At 37.9% G+C, this 18610-nt stretch overlaps 1 protein-coding gene across 1 annotated transcript in view; it reads right to left on the bottom strand.

The window, feature by feature from the left end:
- Nucleotides 1-18610, bottom strand: part of LOC126100529 (WASH complex subunit 2) — a 235777-nt gene that overhangs the window by 87535 nt on the left and 129632 nt on the right. Inside the window, exons 11-12 of the mRNA XM_049911143.1 lie at nt 10546-10688; nt 798-970 (exon numbers count right to left, since the gene is read on the bottom strand). Coding sequence (XP_049767100.1) covers nt 798-970; nt 10546-10688 — 316 coding nt within the window. The remainder of the gene's footprint in view (nt 1-797; nt 971-10545; nt 10689-18610) is intronic.

The raw sequence follows: 18610 nt of genomic DNA, 5'->3' as shown, positions 1-18610 counted from the left end.
GTGTCCATTCTGAAATAATTTTCATAGTCCTTTTTCTGTCCTTGCACTGTTGCTAACTAAGCTTTGAGCTTCTCTTCTCAGTACTCATGGTTTCAACCACAATCTCTTTTGTTTCTCTTTCTATCATTCAATGTCCTCACTGCCAGCATTACACTACAGGCTTCTGCACAAATAATACGCTGTTTTGAGAGCTATTCTCAAACAACTATGATGAAAATTGATTTCAGTCAGGTACTTTGATCGAAGAAGCCAAGTTGCCTGCATTCATGCACACCGTACTTCTACCAGGTGGTTGACAGTGTGTTTATATGATTGTTATGTTCCAGAATTCACCTGTAATGTTACATATGTAAGTTAACCACATTTCTTACATCACAATATTGGCACAACTCTGGGGGATTTGTTTAGAATGCTGTTGGCAGTGTAACCTGATGATGATCTTTTGAATGAAATCAGTCAGGACATAATAAATGCGTAACACAACAGCTGTTGTGATTTCTTGTTAATATTAATAAGTTGTACCTACACATTAAAACACCAGTTGCAATAGTTGGTGAAAACGTAACAAACATCTATTTCCAGTAGCTATGTTGGGTAATATTAATTGTATCATTTTGCTGCAATTAGTTTCTCATTCAGTACTTTACACTGTATACCAATATTTTCACATATTTTTTTCATTTACAAACCATTCACGTCTCACAGCATATTGACAATCTGATACCACATTAATAGGTGTGTAGAGAATAAAAAGAGATAGACAAAAAAGACAGGGTTCATTTCTATATAATACTCACTCTGATCTCTCTCTTGGGAGGGTGATATGGTTTGTCTCTGGTTTATTTTCCGTTATTTTTTTAGCAACTGTGTCATTGTTCCCAGATTCTTTAACACTTGATGGCAATCTGCTTATAAGCTGTGAGGCAGTTACACTCATATTTCCCAGCACTGACACACCACCAACAGGTTTCTGAGAATACAAAATTGGAGCATTATGTTAAATTCTAACTAAGAGACCAAACAAACTGCATGTAATAATTCTAGACTACTGAACTGTGTAATACACAAATCTAGATAACAGCATCCACAGAATATAAATTTAAGATTAAACAAAATAGTAAATGTATTCTGGATCACGATGAAGTAATACGAGGTGTTCAAAAAGTCTCTCCGCAGTGCCATATGATTGTTCGCCTGCCTGGGTTACTTCCTTTCAAGTGGACTGACCCAACATTCCACTGTTTCGTTTATCTCAGCCAGCATCAGTAGTATCGTTGGTGAGTGTCGTTAAGTGTCAACATGAACATTTAAGTTTAGCTCCTTTGTTCGTTTGTTTCGTTTTTGTCATTGTTAAAATGATAACCACTGAAAAATTTGTGTTTTTAGTCGAACAAATGTTTAAAGCTAGCGGTAAATACACAGTTTCAGTACGTCAAACATTTAATTCAGTTTTTCCAAAGACAACACTTTCACATTGCGATACTGTGCGAGATTTGATTAACAAATTTCAAAGTACGGGTTCAGTGACAGATGCAGCGAGAAGTGGTCGTCCTAGCTTTTTGTCTGAGGATAAACTACTCGATATTTCCAATAAAATGTGCACAAGTCCAACCAAGTCAGTAAGAAAACTCGCCCAAGAACTTTTCCCATACAAAGTGACTCGTGCAAAAACTAAAAAAATACTGATCATGGGAAGAGGCAGCATTATTGTCAATGGTTCAAAAATTTCATTCAACAAAATGGAAGAGATATTCTTAATGCAACGTTTCTCACTGATGAGGCATGGTTTCATTTATCCAGGTACATGAACTTGCAAAATTCTCGTATGTGGAGTACTGCAAGTTCACTGTGTATTCATGAGGAACCACTTCATTCTGTGAAAATAGGAATTCAGACTGCAATTTCTAGACGTCGGATTGTGGGTCCCATATTTTTCAACAAAACAATAAACACACAACGATACTGCAGTGATATTCTGTACCCATTCATAGGAGACCTTGTGTTAAGTGAAATACTTAATGGTTATTTTCAACAAGATGGTGCAACTGCACATACAGTTCGCGTTTCAATGTCACTGCTTGCATAATTTCACAGGGACTTGGGCCTCCACGATCGCCTGACCTAACACCATCTGACTTTTTCTTCTGGGGTGTAGCGAAAGCAATTGTCTATAAAAACCGTCCAAAATCCATCAATGAATTGAAAACTGCAATATCCTCTTTCACTGTTTCTGTTACAGAAGAAATGTTACAGCTTGTGTTTGAAAACACGATCAGACGAACTGAATTGTGTATTTAACAACAGGGAGGACACTTTCAACATTTAATGTGAAAATTTGTAAGTAAAAATGAATATTCAATAAATTAATAACTTGTATTTCACTGAGTTTCATTTCAGTATATCCACTGCGGCATACGGCATGCGTGGCTAACACCACACGACACTGCGGAGATACTTTTTGAACACACCATATAAAATGAGCATACAAGAATACAGAAACAATGACCAGACTAACCCACAAGTGGCACAAAAAATTCCTGCTTAGGGGAATACTCACTGTCTCTGAGACAACAGTTTACCTGCTTCGACACTGTCAATTTCATAGCACTAGTTTCAGACAATACAACTTTGTTCCATCAAACAACGGAAAGTCCAGTGTGGAATAAATAATGACAATATTACTAAAAAGGATACATTCCTACTTACCATATAGAGGAGATGTTGTGTCATAGGCAGAAACAACAAAAGACTGCTTTACAGATAGGCTTTTGGTGAAAAGGCCTCCTTCTGAACTAGAAAACAAACAAACACACACACACACACACACACACACACACACACACACACACACACACACACACAAAAGCAATGTCTCTGGCCACTGTGGCTACACAGCCCATCAGGTGCAGCTGTAATACCTGCAGTCCAGCTACAGTGGCCAGACACATAGGTCGTGCATGTGTGTGTGTATGTGCATGTACATGTGAACGTTCTCTCCTTCTTCCCTTCTTCTATCCCAGAACAAGGTGTTTTGGCCAAAAGCTTGTCCATATATCAATCTTTGCCTTGTGTCTGTGTGCAACACAACGTCTCCTCTATACGGTGAGTAGCAATCTATATTTTGCATAATACTATCACCAACTCTATTCCATTACATACAAGATACTACATATTAGACACATATGTGTTAAGCACATTTGGGAGGGAGGAATCAGTTTTGTTGACACATTTTAACTAGCATCCAAGGAGGATTCCATTACCAAACGTCCTCCAGGGGACATCTACTGAAGAAACTGCTGTGTGTCTTTTGAAAATGATCTTGTTAGTTCTCCCATTATGATACCAAGCTTTTATTACATTTAATATCAACAACAGTTTATGCCAAAAGTGTTTTTAAAAAACACATTCAGACTTTGAATGTTATAGAATAGTCATGGAAGTTTGGTAACTTACAATCTGCATATGTCCAGTTCATTCCCCACAATTTTAAAAGCCATAATCCTTCTTATGTCCTGCACTTCATTCTCACATTTTCAGAAAAAAACTGTAGGGCAGTTACCAAAATTCTCCCCAATCATTTCTTCTAAATCAGCTTTACACTCATACTGAGACAATTCTGTTTAAATCTGTGATGCCCTTCAAGCTCTACAAAGTTGGCCTAAATCAAACAATGGAAAGTCCAGGATGAAACGTCAATAATCTGGAAAGGACAGATTGCTTTTCACAACATAGAAAAGTTGTTGAGTCAGCCTTATGTGGACATGACAATTAACAAGCTGTCTGTTCTCATGAATGGACACCGCCAAACTGTGGCCAAGATAAATATGAATCATCCACTTGCTGAACATTCGACGCAATATGGTGTGCTTCACTTTAAGGACTGTTTCACAGTCTCTTTCCACCAACACCAGTTTTTCTGAGAATTCTCCCTACAACACATCATTCCTGTAACCCCCCCCCCTTTCCCCTTCCCCCCCCCCTCCCTCAGCCCTAAAGCACACTACGCCCTGTCAACCACCTGCCTTTCCACCTTCCTTTCCCTCTCAAATGCTACACAAACCTTTTACCTCACCAACACACTTATGTGTATCCTTTGCAGCTCTCTGTTTCTATCAAGTGCCCCCCCCCCCCCCCCAACACACACACACAAAATCAATTCATCCTCCCAATGCTGCACCTAACAACCCTATCCTTTTCTAACATCATCTCTTCACGCTTCCCCAGCAGCACTAGCATCTTCCGCCATGCCTAAACTGGTATCCCTCTCCTTCCTTACCCAATCCATGCTTAATCGTAATTCTTACACCCATTACCCACCCCAAGCTATTAGACTGCTGTTCATATCTGATGAGTAGCATGCTGTCCTTTCCACATCATTGTCACGCATAGTTAGGCAACAATGCAAACCACTGAAGATTTGCCTCACTGTCGACACCCTCTGTCAATGTCACCAGTTACATTGGGTCATTGGTATCCCGAGAGCAGAACAATGTGCTGCCTTTTTCTTTGGAAGCTACTAAGAGGGCTGTATTGACCAGAGAAATGCAAGCATCTCCATGCAATCAATTTGCATCTTCCTTAACAAGGTATAACAAGTATAGCAAGTACAACTTTTTCTTTCTTTCTTTGCTACAGCGCATTTAGCCACAAATGGTAACAAGTTCTGCTTAAATGTCCCGGAATATTATAAAGATGATGACAATGCCAAAGTAAAGTTACCTTAAATAAGAGTAAGGGATTGGATCAGAAGTCAATTAAAATTTTCCTTTCCCTTTTCTTTGTATGTAAGAGTCTCAATTCCAAGAGAAGTATTGGCAAGTCGATGGAAGCGTGTTATATGAATAATATCATGAAACAAATGAAGGTATTGATAGTACTGGAAACAGTGAAAATTATGATGTGTAGTTGGAAAATTCGAACTCTTTGCAGAGCATCCACTTACTCATGAAAGCTACACTGAAATGGTTTTGGAGGAAATAAGTTTATTGTAATATTAGTTGTGTCTTGACTATTACTGAATATATATGTATATATATATATGTTTTTGATCTCTGGATTCTGATAGATGTTCAGACAGAATTATGGGACTGAAAAAAATGAATTGGTAATTTTAAATATCAAAGAATTCTGTACAATGGAATGACTAATGTTTAAAGTGAAAGAGAGAATTTATGGATCTTGGGTTATTTTGTTCACTTAAATGAATACAATGTATTGTTCTGTCATTCTAATTATAAATAAAGGTGTAAAGATGCGTTAATCTCTTATTAATATAGTGGTACAAGTAACTGAAACTTTATGCATTTTTTGTCTTTAAGTACTGAGGAGTCCTCCATTACCAAAGAAGATGAAGTACAAGGCATTTAAATGTACATGTAGACCTACATTCTGCAAACCATTGTAAACTGCATGGCAGAGGGTACATCCCTTTGTCTCGGTTATCAGGGTTCCTTCCTATTCCATTCACATACAGAGAATGATCAAATGCCTCTGTGCATGCTGTAATTATTCTAATGTTATCTTCACAATCCCTATGTGAGCGATATGTAGAGGGTTGCAGTACACTCCTAGAGTCATCATTTAAAGCCGGTTCATTAAACTTTGTTAGTAGGATTTCTCAGTCAAGATTCTGCCAATTCAGTTTCTTCAGTATCTCTGTGACAGTTTCCTATGGATCAAACAAACCTGTGACCATTCATGCTTCCCTTCTCTGTATACGTTCAATATCCTGTTAGTGCTATTTGGTAAAGATCCTATAAATTTGAGTAATATTCGAGAACCAACCGTGCAAGTGTTTTGTAAGCAATCTCCTTTGCAAATTGATTTCACTTTCCTGGCAGTTTTGTAAATATTAATCACAAAAAATTTATAAAACAAAATGATTTTTTTTTCCATATCACTTTGACGCAGTACTATTTTGGCTGTGTGAAATATTTTGAAAAGTTGAATCACATTCCACTTTCATTGTCAAACATGCATTTAACAACTTTATTGTAAATAATATATTAAAATTATAATGAATATTGTCTAGTTCTATTAATACAGTTTTGTCGATGGAGCTAGTCAGGCACACTGGGTAACAAAAAGGATTGTTACAACCTTATCAAATCTCAGCTGTGGTGCAATACAGCACCATGGTTGCAAGAACACCTACAATGGAGACAGATACTCACTGATGAGACCAGGATCGTTCTAATGCCTGTCACAGAAGATTGTGGAGTTAGCGGGTACCAGTGCACTTCTCAGCCATGCGATACCAAAGACTCAGCACACACGTGGTTCAGACATGTTTTGGGCTGGTATCATATCTAGATGTATAGGCTCCTACCAATATGAAGAGTACAACATTTTGGTCATGGGTTTGTATTTCAAGACAATAATGCACGGAGCATAGTATGTCCTCTTCATGAATGCCTTCTTATAGGCAACTGAATAGAATGGAATGTTGTACCTGCTGACACAAAACCAATTAAGGGCACTTCATACCACCTGACACTTGCAGTGCTTTGCTGCAGGAGCCCTCCCCAAACTCTGCATGACCTCTGGAGGGCAGCTGCCTAAGAGTGGGACAGGACAGAGCAATAACATCTCTAACACCTTATGGACAATACAGTGTGTTTCAAAAAGGACTTTACAACTTTGAAAAATCATATACATTAATTCTTAGTACCGACAGAGGTGGTTGTAGTGTCAATTTGTAGGGAAATACATCAAGTTTTGTCTTGGGTAGTTCATTAGTGCCGAATTGCACTGTAAGGAGCACTAGTGGCAATTGTGTTAAAGGACAGGACTCGAGTGAGCTAGCTCTGTGTTTCGACTTGAAGAATCAAAGTCGGCAACAACAGTTCAGCATAATTTCCGTACCAAGTACACTAAAGATCCTCCTAGTAGGCCTACAATTTATGAGTGGCATAAATGTTTTGTAGAAACAGGGTGCTTGGTAAAACATGGGAAATCATCAAGTCATCCAAGCACATCTGATGACATCGTTGAGCAAGAGAGATAACGTTTTGTCAACAGCTCTACAAAATCGACCCAGTGTGCATCTCGCAAACTGCAAATCCCACAAACGATTGTTTGGCGTGTGTTGAGCAACCATTTGCATTTGAAACAGTACACACTGACAATCATAAAAACAATAAAAAGACAGTGATAAAATTGCTCACAATAACTTGTGTGTGGATATGTTAAATCATTTACATGAGAATGAACATATCTTGGACAAATCATCTTTTCTGATGAGTCGACTTTTCACTTAAGCGGCAAGGTTACCACACACAACTGTAGGATTTGTGGCAGTGAAAATCCACATCAAACATTGCAACATGTTCGTGATAGCCCTAAACTGAACATTTTTTGTGCACTGAGCAAGAACAAAGTGTATGGCCCCTTTTTTTTTTATTTCTCCCTGAGAGAACCATCAGATAGTGTACCTAGATATATTACAACAATTTTTGATATCACAGATCGATGAAGATGACCAAGAACGAAATGTTTACTTCATGCAAGATGGTGGACCACCACATTACCTGGCTGATGTGAAGGATTTTCTCAGTGACCGCTTTCCAGGTCAACGGATTGGCCATGATGCGCCAATTGTGTGGCCCCCACGTTCCCCAGACTTGATACCACTCTATTTTTTTAAATGGGGATTTATCAAGGATATCATGTTTGTACCTCATGTGCCAGCTTCTCTACCTGAACTTAGAGCAAGAATTTATGCCACCACTGCGCAAGTCACACCTGCAGTGAGTTTGGCAAGAAATTGACTTCCGATAAGATGTATGCAGGATAACCAATGGAATCCACATAAAACATCTTTAATTTAAGGTAAAAAAGCTTGATGTGTTTCCCTACAAAATAAAACTAAACCCAGTTCTGTATCTTCTTTCAATAAATTTATTTGAATATTTAAAGTTGTGAAGTTCTTTTTGAAACACCCTGTATGTCAATAAGAATAGAAGCACATTAGAATGCAGTGTAGCTGGAAGGTACTGTAAGTTACCTAGCAGCAGATTTTGATTTCACAGACGAGCACTTTCGAAAAGACCACCTTTAAGTTTTGTTATTGTTTTGATTTTAGTGCATCGTTCAATTATTTCTTTAGTTTTATTTGCCTTATTTTATCATTCTCCACTGCCCTTGAACGTACATCCACAAATTTTCATATATCTGCGAGGAGTGAAAAACTTTTGTTGAGTAGTTTACGTTTGTGCCAGTTATGGAAGCTACTGGTGCTCATTAAACTTTCTTACTTCCTCCAAATTAGCTGGTGATTCTTTTACACCCTAACAGGTTTTTTTTTTTTTTTTTTTCCAACAAGGCATCCACCATTTGTGTTTCCTATCAGTTGTTATGCTCCTATATACTCCCTGCACAATTAACATGGGGTGCATCCAGTGTCATTTCAGGCGAAACAATACTGGAGTGGATCTAGAGCAGAAAAAAAGCCGGATACCCTTTCACTTCCCCCATGGCATCTGGCATCCTGATACACACTCACAGCAGTTTTAAAGGAATGAGGAATTTAGTCCATGTTTCCAACAGTCCCTGGTTTCAGAAAGTTGTGGAATTTGGTAAGCTTCAAAACAGGAACACTGATGAACAATGATTTTCTGGATGGGATTTATGGTTGTCTTGTTAAATGCTGGACTCACACAACAAGGCAGGCATAGGCATCACAATATTTTGTAAATGCCAGTATACTTCCTATTTTATCTAATTTTGCTTTACTGAAGGCTTGTCTTTACAGATGTCACATCATTTAGAATATGACATCTGCGTCAAATGGTCATTAATCTTTATCCTAGAATATATACGAGCATGAAGCATTATCTTCATAAGATAGCACTATTGCTCATATAAGACATGATGTCTCAAACATGACACACATTTTAAAACTGGTAAAGAACTGCATCAATCACAATTTAGCAGTGTTCCATACATGTGGTATTCGTCTGCATGCTGCTTATGAACTAAAAACCCAGCATCTTTCCGACTATTAACATTACAGCGGAACATTACAAGTGAAGTACCAAATGCTTCACAGCTCAACAGCATCTGTCATATGTAGAATTAGGAGTACTGATTTGTTGATAGTTTAATAAGAGAGAACTTTATAAATTGGCATTTTCATGTACACAGTTGTGAACAACTTTTTGATGGGCTCCCATTTTAGCTTGGATGGCAATTATGGTAATAATTATGTCCAGCATACATTCTGTACGATTATAATAGAATTAAAGTAGCCATGTGTGATGGGGCTGTACTGAATACTTTCTTTTCATTCTGGATGCTGCACACTGCTGATACCTCCAACAGCAATAATCACTAAGTAAAACTGCACAGAGAAAGGCTTATACTCACACAGCCTTTCATCAACACATTGCCAGTACTATGTTCCAAACAAAAAAACATTTCCCCCACAAAGCCAGTAATGCTTAATCTTTATTCACAATACAACATACACCAATATCACTCAACATGCCTCTTCATTAGTCACACCACTGTTAGACACAAATGGCATACAGTAACTCGAAACTGATCAGTCACTGAAACTTGTTTATTGCCGAACATAATTACCAATTTTTGGCTGACAATGGCCATCCGCAAATCATAAAATACATGCTATGGTTCAATCCTACCACTGGGGAAACCACATTGTAATGTTTTCACAGTGATGGGATTGAACCACAGTATATATTTCATAAATGCCGAAGCCAGCTGAAAATGGTAGTTTTGCTCGAAATTGGTGTGATGCTGCAATAAATTATTTTGAAAACAATCAATCACTATAGCCTTCAGTCTGATTAATATGTTTTAAAACAAAATCCATCACTACTTTGTTGCAGTCTACAGAAATGAAAGATAGAAGCAACACTGATAGCAGTACCAAAGGAACACATTACCAGATTACTCACATTTTTGGTTAGGATTATGATACATGAAAGTTCTCATTATTCTAAAAGATGATTTCATAAAAATAAATAAATAAAATAAAAACACTAGTATGTGCCTATATAGATCTTTCACTTGCTTATTTGTATCCCCACTTGCCAAATGATCTCTCAGTTTTACGTCTTTCTAGCAACTGTTCCAGTGTGCGGGAGTGTTTTTGGTAATGAATGTACACATTGACAAGAGGAGCTGATTACAAATTGCATGTTAATAATCATAGGTTCATGAGTACAGGGCACAATTTCTGTTTTTAATGTGTACTGTGTCAAAAGTTATAATAAAAATAAAGTAAACCAATACCACACACAAAAGAGATTTAATTTAACAGTTTTTTTAAAAAACAGTGTATAATGTCAACCAGATATTTTTTTTGGTGAGCACATTTTTCTGTATGCCATGTTCCTATCTTCAACTTATAAAAATAAAAATACAACATGAAAACTTTTAAAAAAATAATAAAACCATCAGAATGCTAACTGTGACATCTACTTAGTATCATGTTGCAGGACAGAACACTCTTTATACCTTTTTTTCAGAGTGTTCAAGAAGAAAATTGCTACCAAGTCTTCTTTTTTCTCAATAACGTACCTTTACATGTGCCACCTGTGCAATGGATTCTTTAGCAATAGCATTTTCTTTGACATTCTTCTTTTCATCAGCTGGTGAAAAGAGGCCAGCCTCCTTCGGAACAGTACTTTGCACCATGTTCGAAGTTGAATTATAGTCAAAATCTAAAACAAGTGTCAGCAAAGTGGTGATTTGTAAGTCAATGCCAAAAAACTCAATAAAAGCAAATTATAAAGTCTTAAAGGATTTTTAGCATTATTTTATCGTAAACGAACTCAACATCGTATTTAATGGTGGCAACATGTCTCTCTGTTAGTGTCACCTTCAATCAAACCTCTACTTGATTCAATCTGAAGCGAGTTTCAATGACTGTTTACTATAATATAAAATAGATACTGCTTGAGAATTATGAATCCATAAATGTGCTTAATTATCTGCTGGTGTATTGTGAAGATGACTTCATTCTCTATTCTGAAGAGTGAAATTGTGCATCAGAATATGGGAAGGAAGGAAGGAAGGAAGGAAGGAAGGAAGATCAGAGTTTAATGTCCTGTTGGTACGTTGGTCATTAGAGACGGAGCACTAGTTGAGATGACAAAAGAATGGGGAAGAAAATCAGCCATGCCTTTTTCAAAGGAACCACCTCTGCATTTGCCTGGGGAACTTTGGGGAAATCACAGAAAATCTAAATATGGATGGTCAGACAGGGATTTGAACCATCATCGTCCTGAGAGAGAGTCTAGTGTGCTAATCACTGCACCACATCGCTCAGTTGGAGGCAGGAGATTATGCACCACAAATTGAGGTGCATACCGAAACAAGATATAAAACGAAATTTGTCCTGCAAATATCAAGCCAATGGAAATGTAAAAAGACAATTATTAATGAAAGTGAAAGTCCAACAGGTGGTGACAGACAACAATAAAATATATCCAAATAAATGACAATGTGTAATCTGTGCTTACTCTGCAAAAAAAAGTAGAACTTCTGTTTTAAATTTTATTTGAAGCTGGAATACAAATATGCAGATGACAAAAAACACACAGCAAAATACGGATACCTATAAAAATAATATCTGATACCATTCTAGGGTATGATCTCAAAAGGACTGGTGCAGATGTAATGGTCATTTCATATCCTACCACCATTTAAAGATGTTGATGTGGTCTTCAGTCCTAAGACTGGTTTGATGCAGCTCTCCATGCTACTCTATCCTGTGCAAGCTTCTTCATCTCCCAGTACTTACTGCAACCTACATCCTTCTGAATCTGCTTTCATGTATTCATGTCTTGGTCTCGCTCTACGATTTTTACCCTCCACGCTGCCCTCCAGTACTAAATTGGTGATCCCTTGATGTCTCTGAACATGTCCTACCAACCAATCCCTTCTTCTTGTCAAGTTGTGCCTCAATCTCCTCTTCTCCCCAACTCTATTCAATACCTCCTCATTAGTTATGTGATCTACCCATCTAATCTTCAGCATTCTTCTATAGCACCACATTTCGTAAGCTTGTATTCTTTTCTTGTTCAAACTATTTATCGTCCATGTTTCACTTCCATACATGACTACACTCCATACAAATACTTTCAGAAACAACTTCCTGACACTTAAATCTATACTCTATGTTAACAAATTTCTCTTCTTCAAAAACGCTTTCCTTGCCATTGCCAGTCTACATTTTATAGCCTCTCTACTTCGACCATCATCAGTTATATGTTTCCTTTACTGCTTGCTCAATACACAGATTGAATAACATCAGGGAGAGGCTACAACCCTGTCTCACTCCCTTCCCAACCACTGCTTCCCTTTCATATCCCTCGACTCTTATAACTGCCATCTGGTTTCTGTACAAATTGTAAATAGCCTTTCGCTCTCTGTATTTTACCCCTACCACTTTCAGAATTTGAAAGAGAGTACTCCAGTCAGCATTGTCAAAAGCTTTCTCTAAGTCTACAAATGCTAGAAACGTAGGTTTGCCTTTCCTTAATCTTTCTTCTAAAATAAGTCGTAAGGTCAGTATTGCCGCAAGTGTTCCAACATTTCTGCGGAATCCAAACTGATCTTCCCCGAGGTCGGCTTCTACCAGTTTTTCCATTCGTCTGTAAAGAATTCGTGTTAGTATTTTGCAGCTGTGTCTTATTAAACTGATAGTTCGGTAGTTTTCACATGTCAACACCTGTGTTCTTTGGGATTGGAATTATTATATTCTTCTTGAAGTCTGAGGGTATTTCGCCTGTCTCCTACATCTTGCTCACCAGATGGTAGAGTTTTGTCATAGCTGGCTCTCCAAAGGCTATCAGTAGTTCTAATGGAATGTTATCTACTCCCAGGACCTTGTTTCGTCTTAGATCTTTCAGTGCTCTGAGAAGTTCTTCACGCAGTATCATATCTCCCATTTCATCTTCATCTACATCCTCTTCCATTTCCATAAGATTGTCCTCAAGTACATCGCCCTTGTATAGACCCTCTATATACTCCTTCCACCTTTCTGCTTAACAAATCTGATGTGATGGAGCCAACTTTTTTTATGACAGCTAATAATGCTTTCATCCTACATAAAGCAAAAAGATATAATCAAGACAAAGGTAGTACTTGACAAATTTTCTTCTGTAATACAAGTGTGTACAAAATCGGCATAGGAAAAACAAAACTGCTCAGTGGAAAGTGCTCAATAAATGAAACAGTGTGACGCTAGCCTAACTGCAATGTTACACTGTGCATGTCGGAGTGTTTTAAATTCTACCATACATTGGCAAATTATTGTTAAAAACAGTAATAATAATCTACACTAAAGATTTTCATTACAATGCAATTAAACTTAATAATGTTTGTGTGTTAAATTTTTAGGAAGCTTATTTTATTTTTTAACTAAATTAAAAAAGAACCCTTCCACTTCCTAAATTGGTTTAAATTTTTGTCCATAATGTTATGAGAATGAAAAGGTAGATATTTAAAGGGATGCCGAAGATAATTATGATTCTGTGACATGCATGCTGCAAAGGGTCTAGAACTCAATGTCTTAAAAAAATTTCACAGGTTGTCAGCATATACCCAGACAAAAAATTGATAAACACATTACATTTATAAAAAAAACTGATGTTCCATATCGTGAGGTACTGCGAACATGTATTTCTGCTTCTAAATAAAACTGAGGTGGAATCCTCTAGACTAGAGATGGGTAGTTCGCGAACGAACGGGTGCAAAGGAACGGTTCACCAAGATGAACGAAAGGACCGAGGAACGAATTCCTATGAACAATCGGTTCAGAGTTCACTTCGGTCGCGGCAGTCTACTTATAGTTCCCGGGAACAAGGGACGATCGGTTCATAGTTCACTTTGGTCGCAGCGGTCTACTACTTATAGTTCCCGGGAATGAGGAACGATCAGTTCGTAGTTCACTAGTTCACTTCGGTCGCGGCTGTCACTTCGGCAGTTCTCGTTCCAGCCTCGGTCGCGTGCTCTTCTCAGTCTCAGTCTCCCTCGGCCGAACTCCTCGTTCTTCGCATGACCACCTGTCTCAATTCCACTGCAGACTGCACCTAGTTAGTTCAGTATCCAGTTGTTCGCACCTATTTTACATGTGTTCCAAACTGTTCTTGCACTTGGTTCTGGCTATTCAGCGTCCACAACGGGTAATCAAAAAGTATTTTATAGTTATGTAAATTACATAAAAATTACGTTGTATGTAATAGGTACGTCTTTTCAGGTAACAAAAGGGCATATCAGCTCACTTCATTATGTCGATGAACAGCAGAAGACATACTTATAACAAGGCAAGTTTTTTTTGTTATTCATATATTTTTTGGTTTCATCGACTTGATTTAGCAGCTAACTTTCAATAATTTGCTTAATTTTTAGTGTAAGAAAATTCATATAAAACAATTTTCGTGTATCTTTCATACACAAAACATTACATTTAGGAAGGCTCTAATTATTGTTAAGTTTGGTTGTTTCCAATTTGCATTACCTGCTAGTTTGGTTTCTTCGGGTGGGGGGGGGTCCATCATTTTGGCTCAGTAGGAAAAGCGGTGCCTCTCCATTTGAAAAGACATAGATTGCCATAAAATCGTATTTACTTATTATCTCAAAAACATTGGTTCAGGAGGAGCTTTCAAACCAAAAAATTTGTTACTGCCAACTTAATTGTTATTGTTATTATTGCTGCATTAATTTTAATAATGCAACATAAAAACCCAGTTTTTACTAAGCGTGTGACGCAAGTATGAGAAAACCACATTTTACTTTATGCTAGCATAAAGTCTCTACTTCGCCTACGAACTCGGAGACAACGTGAAGTATATATAGGGTGTAAACGATCATTGTTTACAACGTAGCATAGCTGTTCAAATGGTTGAAATGGCTCTAAGCACTATGGGACTTAATGTCTGAGGTCATCAGTCCACTAGAACTTATAACTACTTAAACCTAATTAACCTAAGGACATCACACACATCCATGCCTGAGGCAGGATTCAAACCTGCGACCATAGCGGTCACGCGGTTCCAGACTGTAGTGCCTAGAACCGCTCGGCCAGCATAGCTGTGTAGTGGAAGTCGAAACTAAGAATTTTATACAAGACCCTTGTGGTCTATTAAGATGGGAAACAGTCACCAACAGGTTTACAAGACTACATGAGCTATAGCCCAGGAGCATTGCGTGAGGTTTTGATGTTCTTGTCTGTTTGCTGTATCTGCTCATAACGGGCAACACATCGTCTGTAATTGGCGAGCAGTCTGCACTCGGGCCAGTTTTCCGTGCGCCACCCTATGTTATCTCCCTGCAATCAGCCACACAAGGCTACGGTTGGCTAAACGAGAGGTTCTGCAGAATCACAGAAATTACTTCTAAAAGTGTGTAAGAATTCTGTAATGAATAAAAACTCTATACTCCAGGGAGGGAGGCAAGTGCCCCCTCTTGGTGCCCTCCATCCTTCAGTCACCTACACTACTAGTTTTCAGTTTTTCATAAGAACCATATACCAAGCACAAATGAACGGTGAACGAGTAAAAATGAACGGTTCCCAAAAAAAGAACGATTAGCAGTGAACTAGTTCCCAAGGATGAACGAGTTTGTCCACCTCTACTCTAGACCACATTTGAATGCACAACACGTGATACAAACACGGATTGCTAAATGATGCTAATGATTAGAAACTTGAGGAATCTGCTGTCATGTGATGAGTATATGAACTGGTTGTGTTGATTTCACACTCTATGTTTCGGCAGTGCTCAGGCCCAGGTTGAAATCATTGGGTCAAATGACAAACATGCCATCAGTGTCTCATATAAACGTGAGAAACTTGACGAGTTCTTGAAATATCTCAACAGCATTAATAGTAACATCCAGTTCATTATGGAGGTAGAAAATAACAGTGGATTGCCTATTATCGACATCATCATCTGCTGCAAAGGAAGTGGTTGCTTTGGCCACACTCTCTATAAAAAAAAGGTATTCACACCATCTGTACTTGCATGCCATCAGCCATCATCCCCTTGCACAGAAGCACACTATGTTACAACCTCTGATGCATCATGTAAGAACAATATAACATACTCATAACCTTCCCAATGAGCTGAGCCAAGTACACTTTGTGTTGGAAACAACAGCTACAATTTTCATCAAATAAATGATGTGATCTCTGATGAGGAGCAGGGAAAAAACATTGCTTTCATGCTGTTCTGAGGCACAGTACTGGGTATGATAATCTGCCTGCTAAAAAGACACAAATCCAACAATTACTCAGACCAGTTAAAGACGCAGAATATCTCAGAACACCTAGGGGTCTACAATATACCTTGTAAGTCTGGCCAGCCTTACATTGCATAAACAATACACACAGTAGAACAACTCAAGAAGGAGTGTGAGAGGTTTTATCCCCTAAGTTAGCCAAGAAATTTGATTTGTATGGGTATGCTTTAGGAAACGGTTACTACATCAAATGCGAGGAAACGTTTGTCATGATTTGCACTAATGGCTTCTGGGACTGTGTAATTAAAAAAGCCATCAAAATAAAAATTGCTAATAACACCCTTAATAGTGCTGGCAGCTTGCATCTCAGCATGGCACAGGATCCAGTGAATGCAGAGTTGAAGCAGCACATCAAATGCCGAGTCAACATATGCCCATAAATGATGTCATGACAGGGTGTATACGTGGACAAGGAAAAAAAATTCCTAGATTTTCTGGTTAAAAATACATTTTCCCCCGCATGAAAACACACTTTTTCCATGTTAAGTGACAATATATTTTCCCTTAGAAGTGTAAAATTTATCAATCCTTTGAATGGTTATGGTTTTATACAAGGGCGTAGAATTTCCCGGCACTTTAGAAAACGAAACTTGGGGAAAAAAACACTTTTGAAAAAAATCTTTGATGTGCAGCAACATGTACGCTGCATATTTTCGTATTATGAAAGTATAAATTCGAATTCCACCAAACACTGCACGTTACTTTCCAAAGAATTGAAATTGAGATTGCGATGGGCTTTTGTAAGCCAGTCATATCTCATGTCACGTGATCTCGCCAACTGATGACAGTAGATATTTAGAGCATAGGACATGTGATGTAATCAGCCGATAGCAACATCACTTAAGTAGCACTAACACACCAACACACAAACAGGAAAAGTTAATGGCTTAAATTAATATACATAGTGTTGCTATAAGAAAAGCAAAGCTTTAACATATAATATTGGTCTCTAAGGTTAATAAGCTGCAAGAGAAGCTAAGCTTTCACACAATGTTTATCTTTTTGTGCGTGTTACATTTTAAGATACACAACACAAGTGCACCAGTAAAATTTTTAATGACGGCATAAATGTCTTATCTTCTGGGCTCGAAATTCTTCTAAATGGCTCGTCATCAGAGTTGATTTTTAAATGAGAGTCAAACGCTCTGTGGTTTAAGAAATTCATCGTACATTCTTGCACATAGTTCAACTTGCGTAAAAGGAAATTTACTTTGAAAGTAACGCTTTTCAAACCACGATTCGCAATATTTTCCCGCGACTTATTAGAAATAGTTTCATTTCAGCAGTTTCCAGAGAGTGCCAGGTAAAAGGGGCCACCGCACTTGCACAGCTACGATGATGTAAGAAGCCCGTATGTTCGTACGTGTAAAACATTAAAAGATCTTACATTATGTCATAAAAGAAACAAGACATCAAAGGATACTCCACGAGCATCGGAATTTCGTGAACAACACTAAAATGTACACATTTAAAGTGCGTACTTAAGAGTGCACATTCGTACGTCCAGATTCCCAATGAAGTAGGCCTCCACCTGATATTAAGCTCCCCCTCTCGAGTGTTTGAGATAGGACGTCAAAACTTTTAATAAAAAATCGAATTTTCAAAAATATGTTCCTTTTGTAGGGCACATCTTTCTGAAGAGTCTGATACATAAAACGTGTGTTCGCGGAAATGTAAGACATGTTATTTGGTCTTAAGTGTGCCAAAGTGCAGTGCCATGCCTCTTCATATAGCATTCTTCTAGCGCACGTTACTGTATGTCACTCTGTGGAATTGAAACATGTATATTTTGTAATGGATGGCATCAAACTATATTCAGGATAGTGGAAATTCATATGTACAGGGGTGCCTCTCCTGCTCGGCTGGCCTGACATCCTGCCCCTCCCTAAAAGAAAAAAAGAAAAAGAAAACTCACAATTAATACTGGATGGGATTATTTGTAATTGGAAGAACAATAACTCTTCAGAAAATTTGCTCTCTTTACTGCCTATTAGCTAATAACTTGCTGTTTTGTGTTACATAAAATTAGATATAGGATACATACAACCAGTAAAGACAGGAGACAAGCAAGACAATACACATTTCTTCAATCCTTAGCTCCTAGCATTTTTTTCTCTCTAACCTTGCTACAGCTTTACATGGCATGCTTTCATTTCTGCGAAAGAGTCTATAACCTCATCAAAGTTTGTCAAATGTTTTGGTACACAAAAAACGGAAATGTCACTGTCTAATACTGAAAAACCTGTTAGTACAAATAGTACCCAAGACTGATATGGTTTCTCAATCTGATTATGTCTATTCTGTCACTGTCTACTAGATAAAACAAAATAGGCCTCAC

Source organism: Schistocerca cancellata, chromosome 9 (genome assembly GCF_023864275.1).
Source record: "Schistocerca cancellata isolate TAMUIC-IGC-003103 chromosome 9, iqSchCanc2.1, whole genome shotgun sequence".
Classification (NCBI taxonomy): domain Eukaryota; kingdom Metazoa; phylum Arthropoda; class Insecta; order Orthoptera; family Acrididae; genus Schistocerca; species Schistocerca cancellata.
The sequence above is the reverse complement of the archived record's forward strand: the minus strand, read 5'-3'. Positions and strand labels throughout refer to the sequence as shown.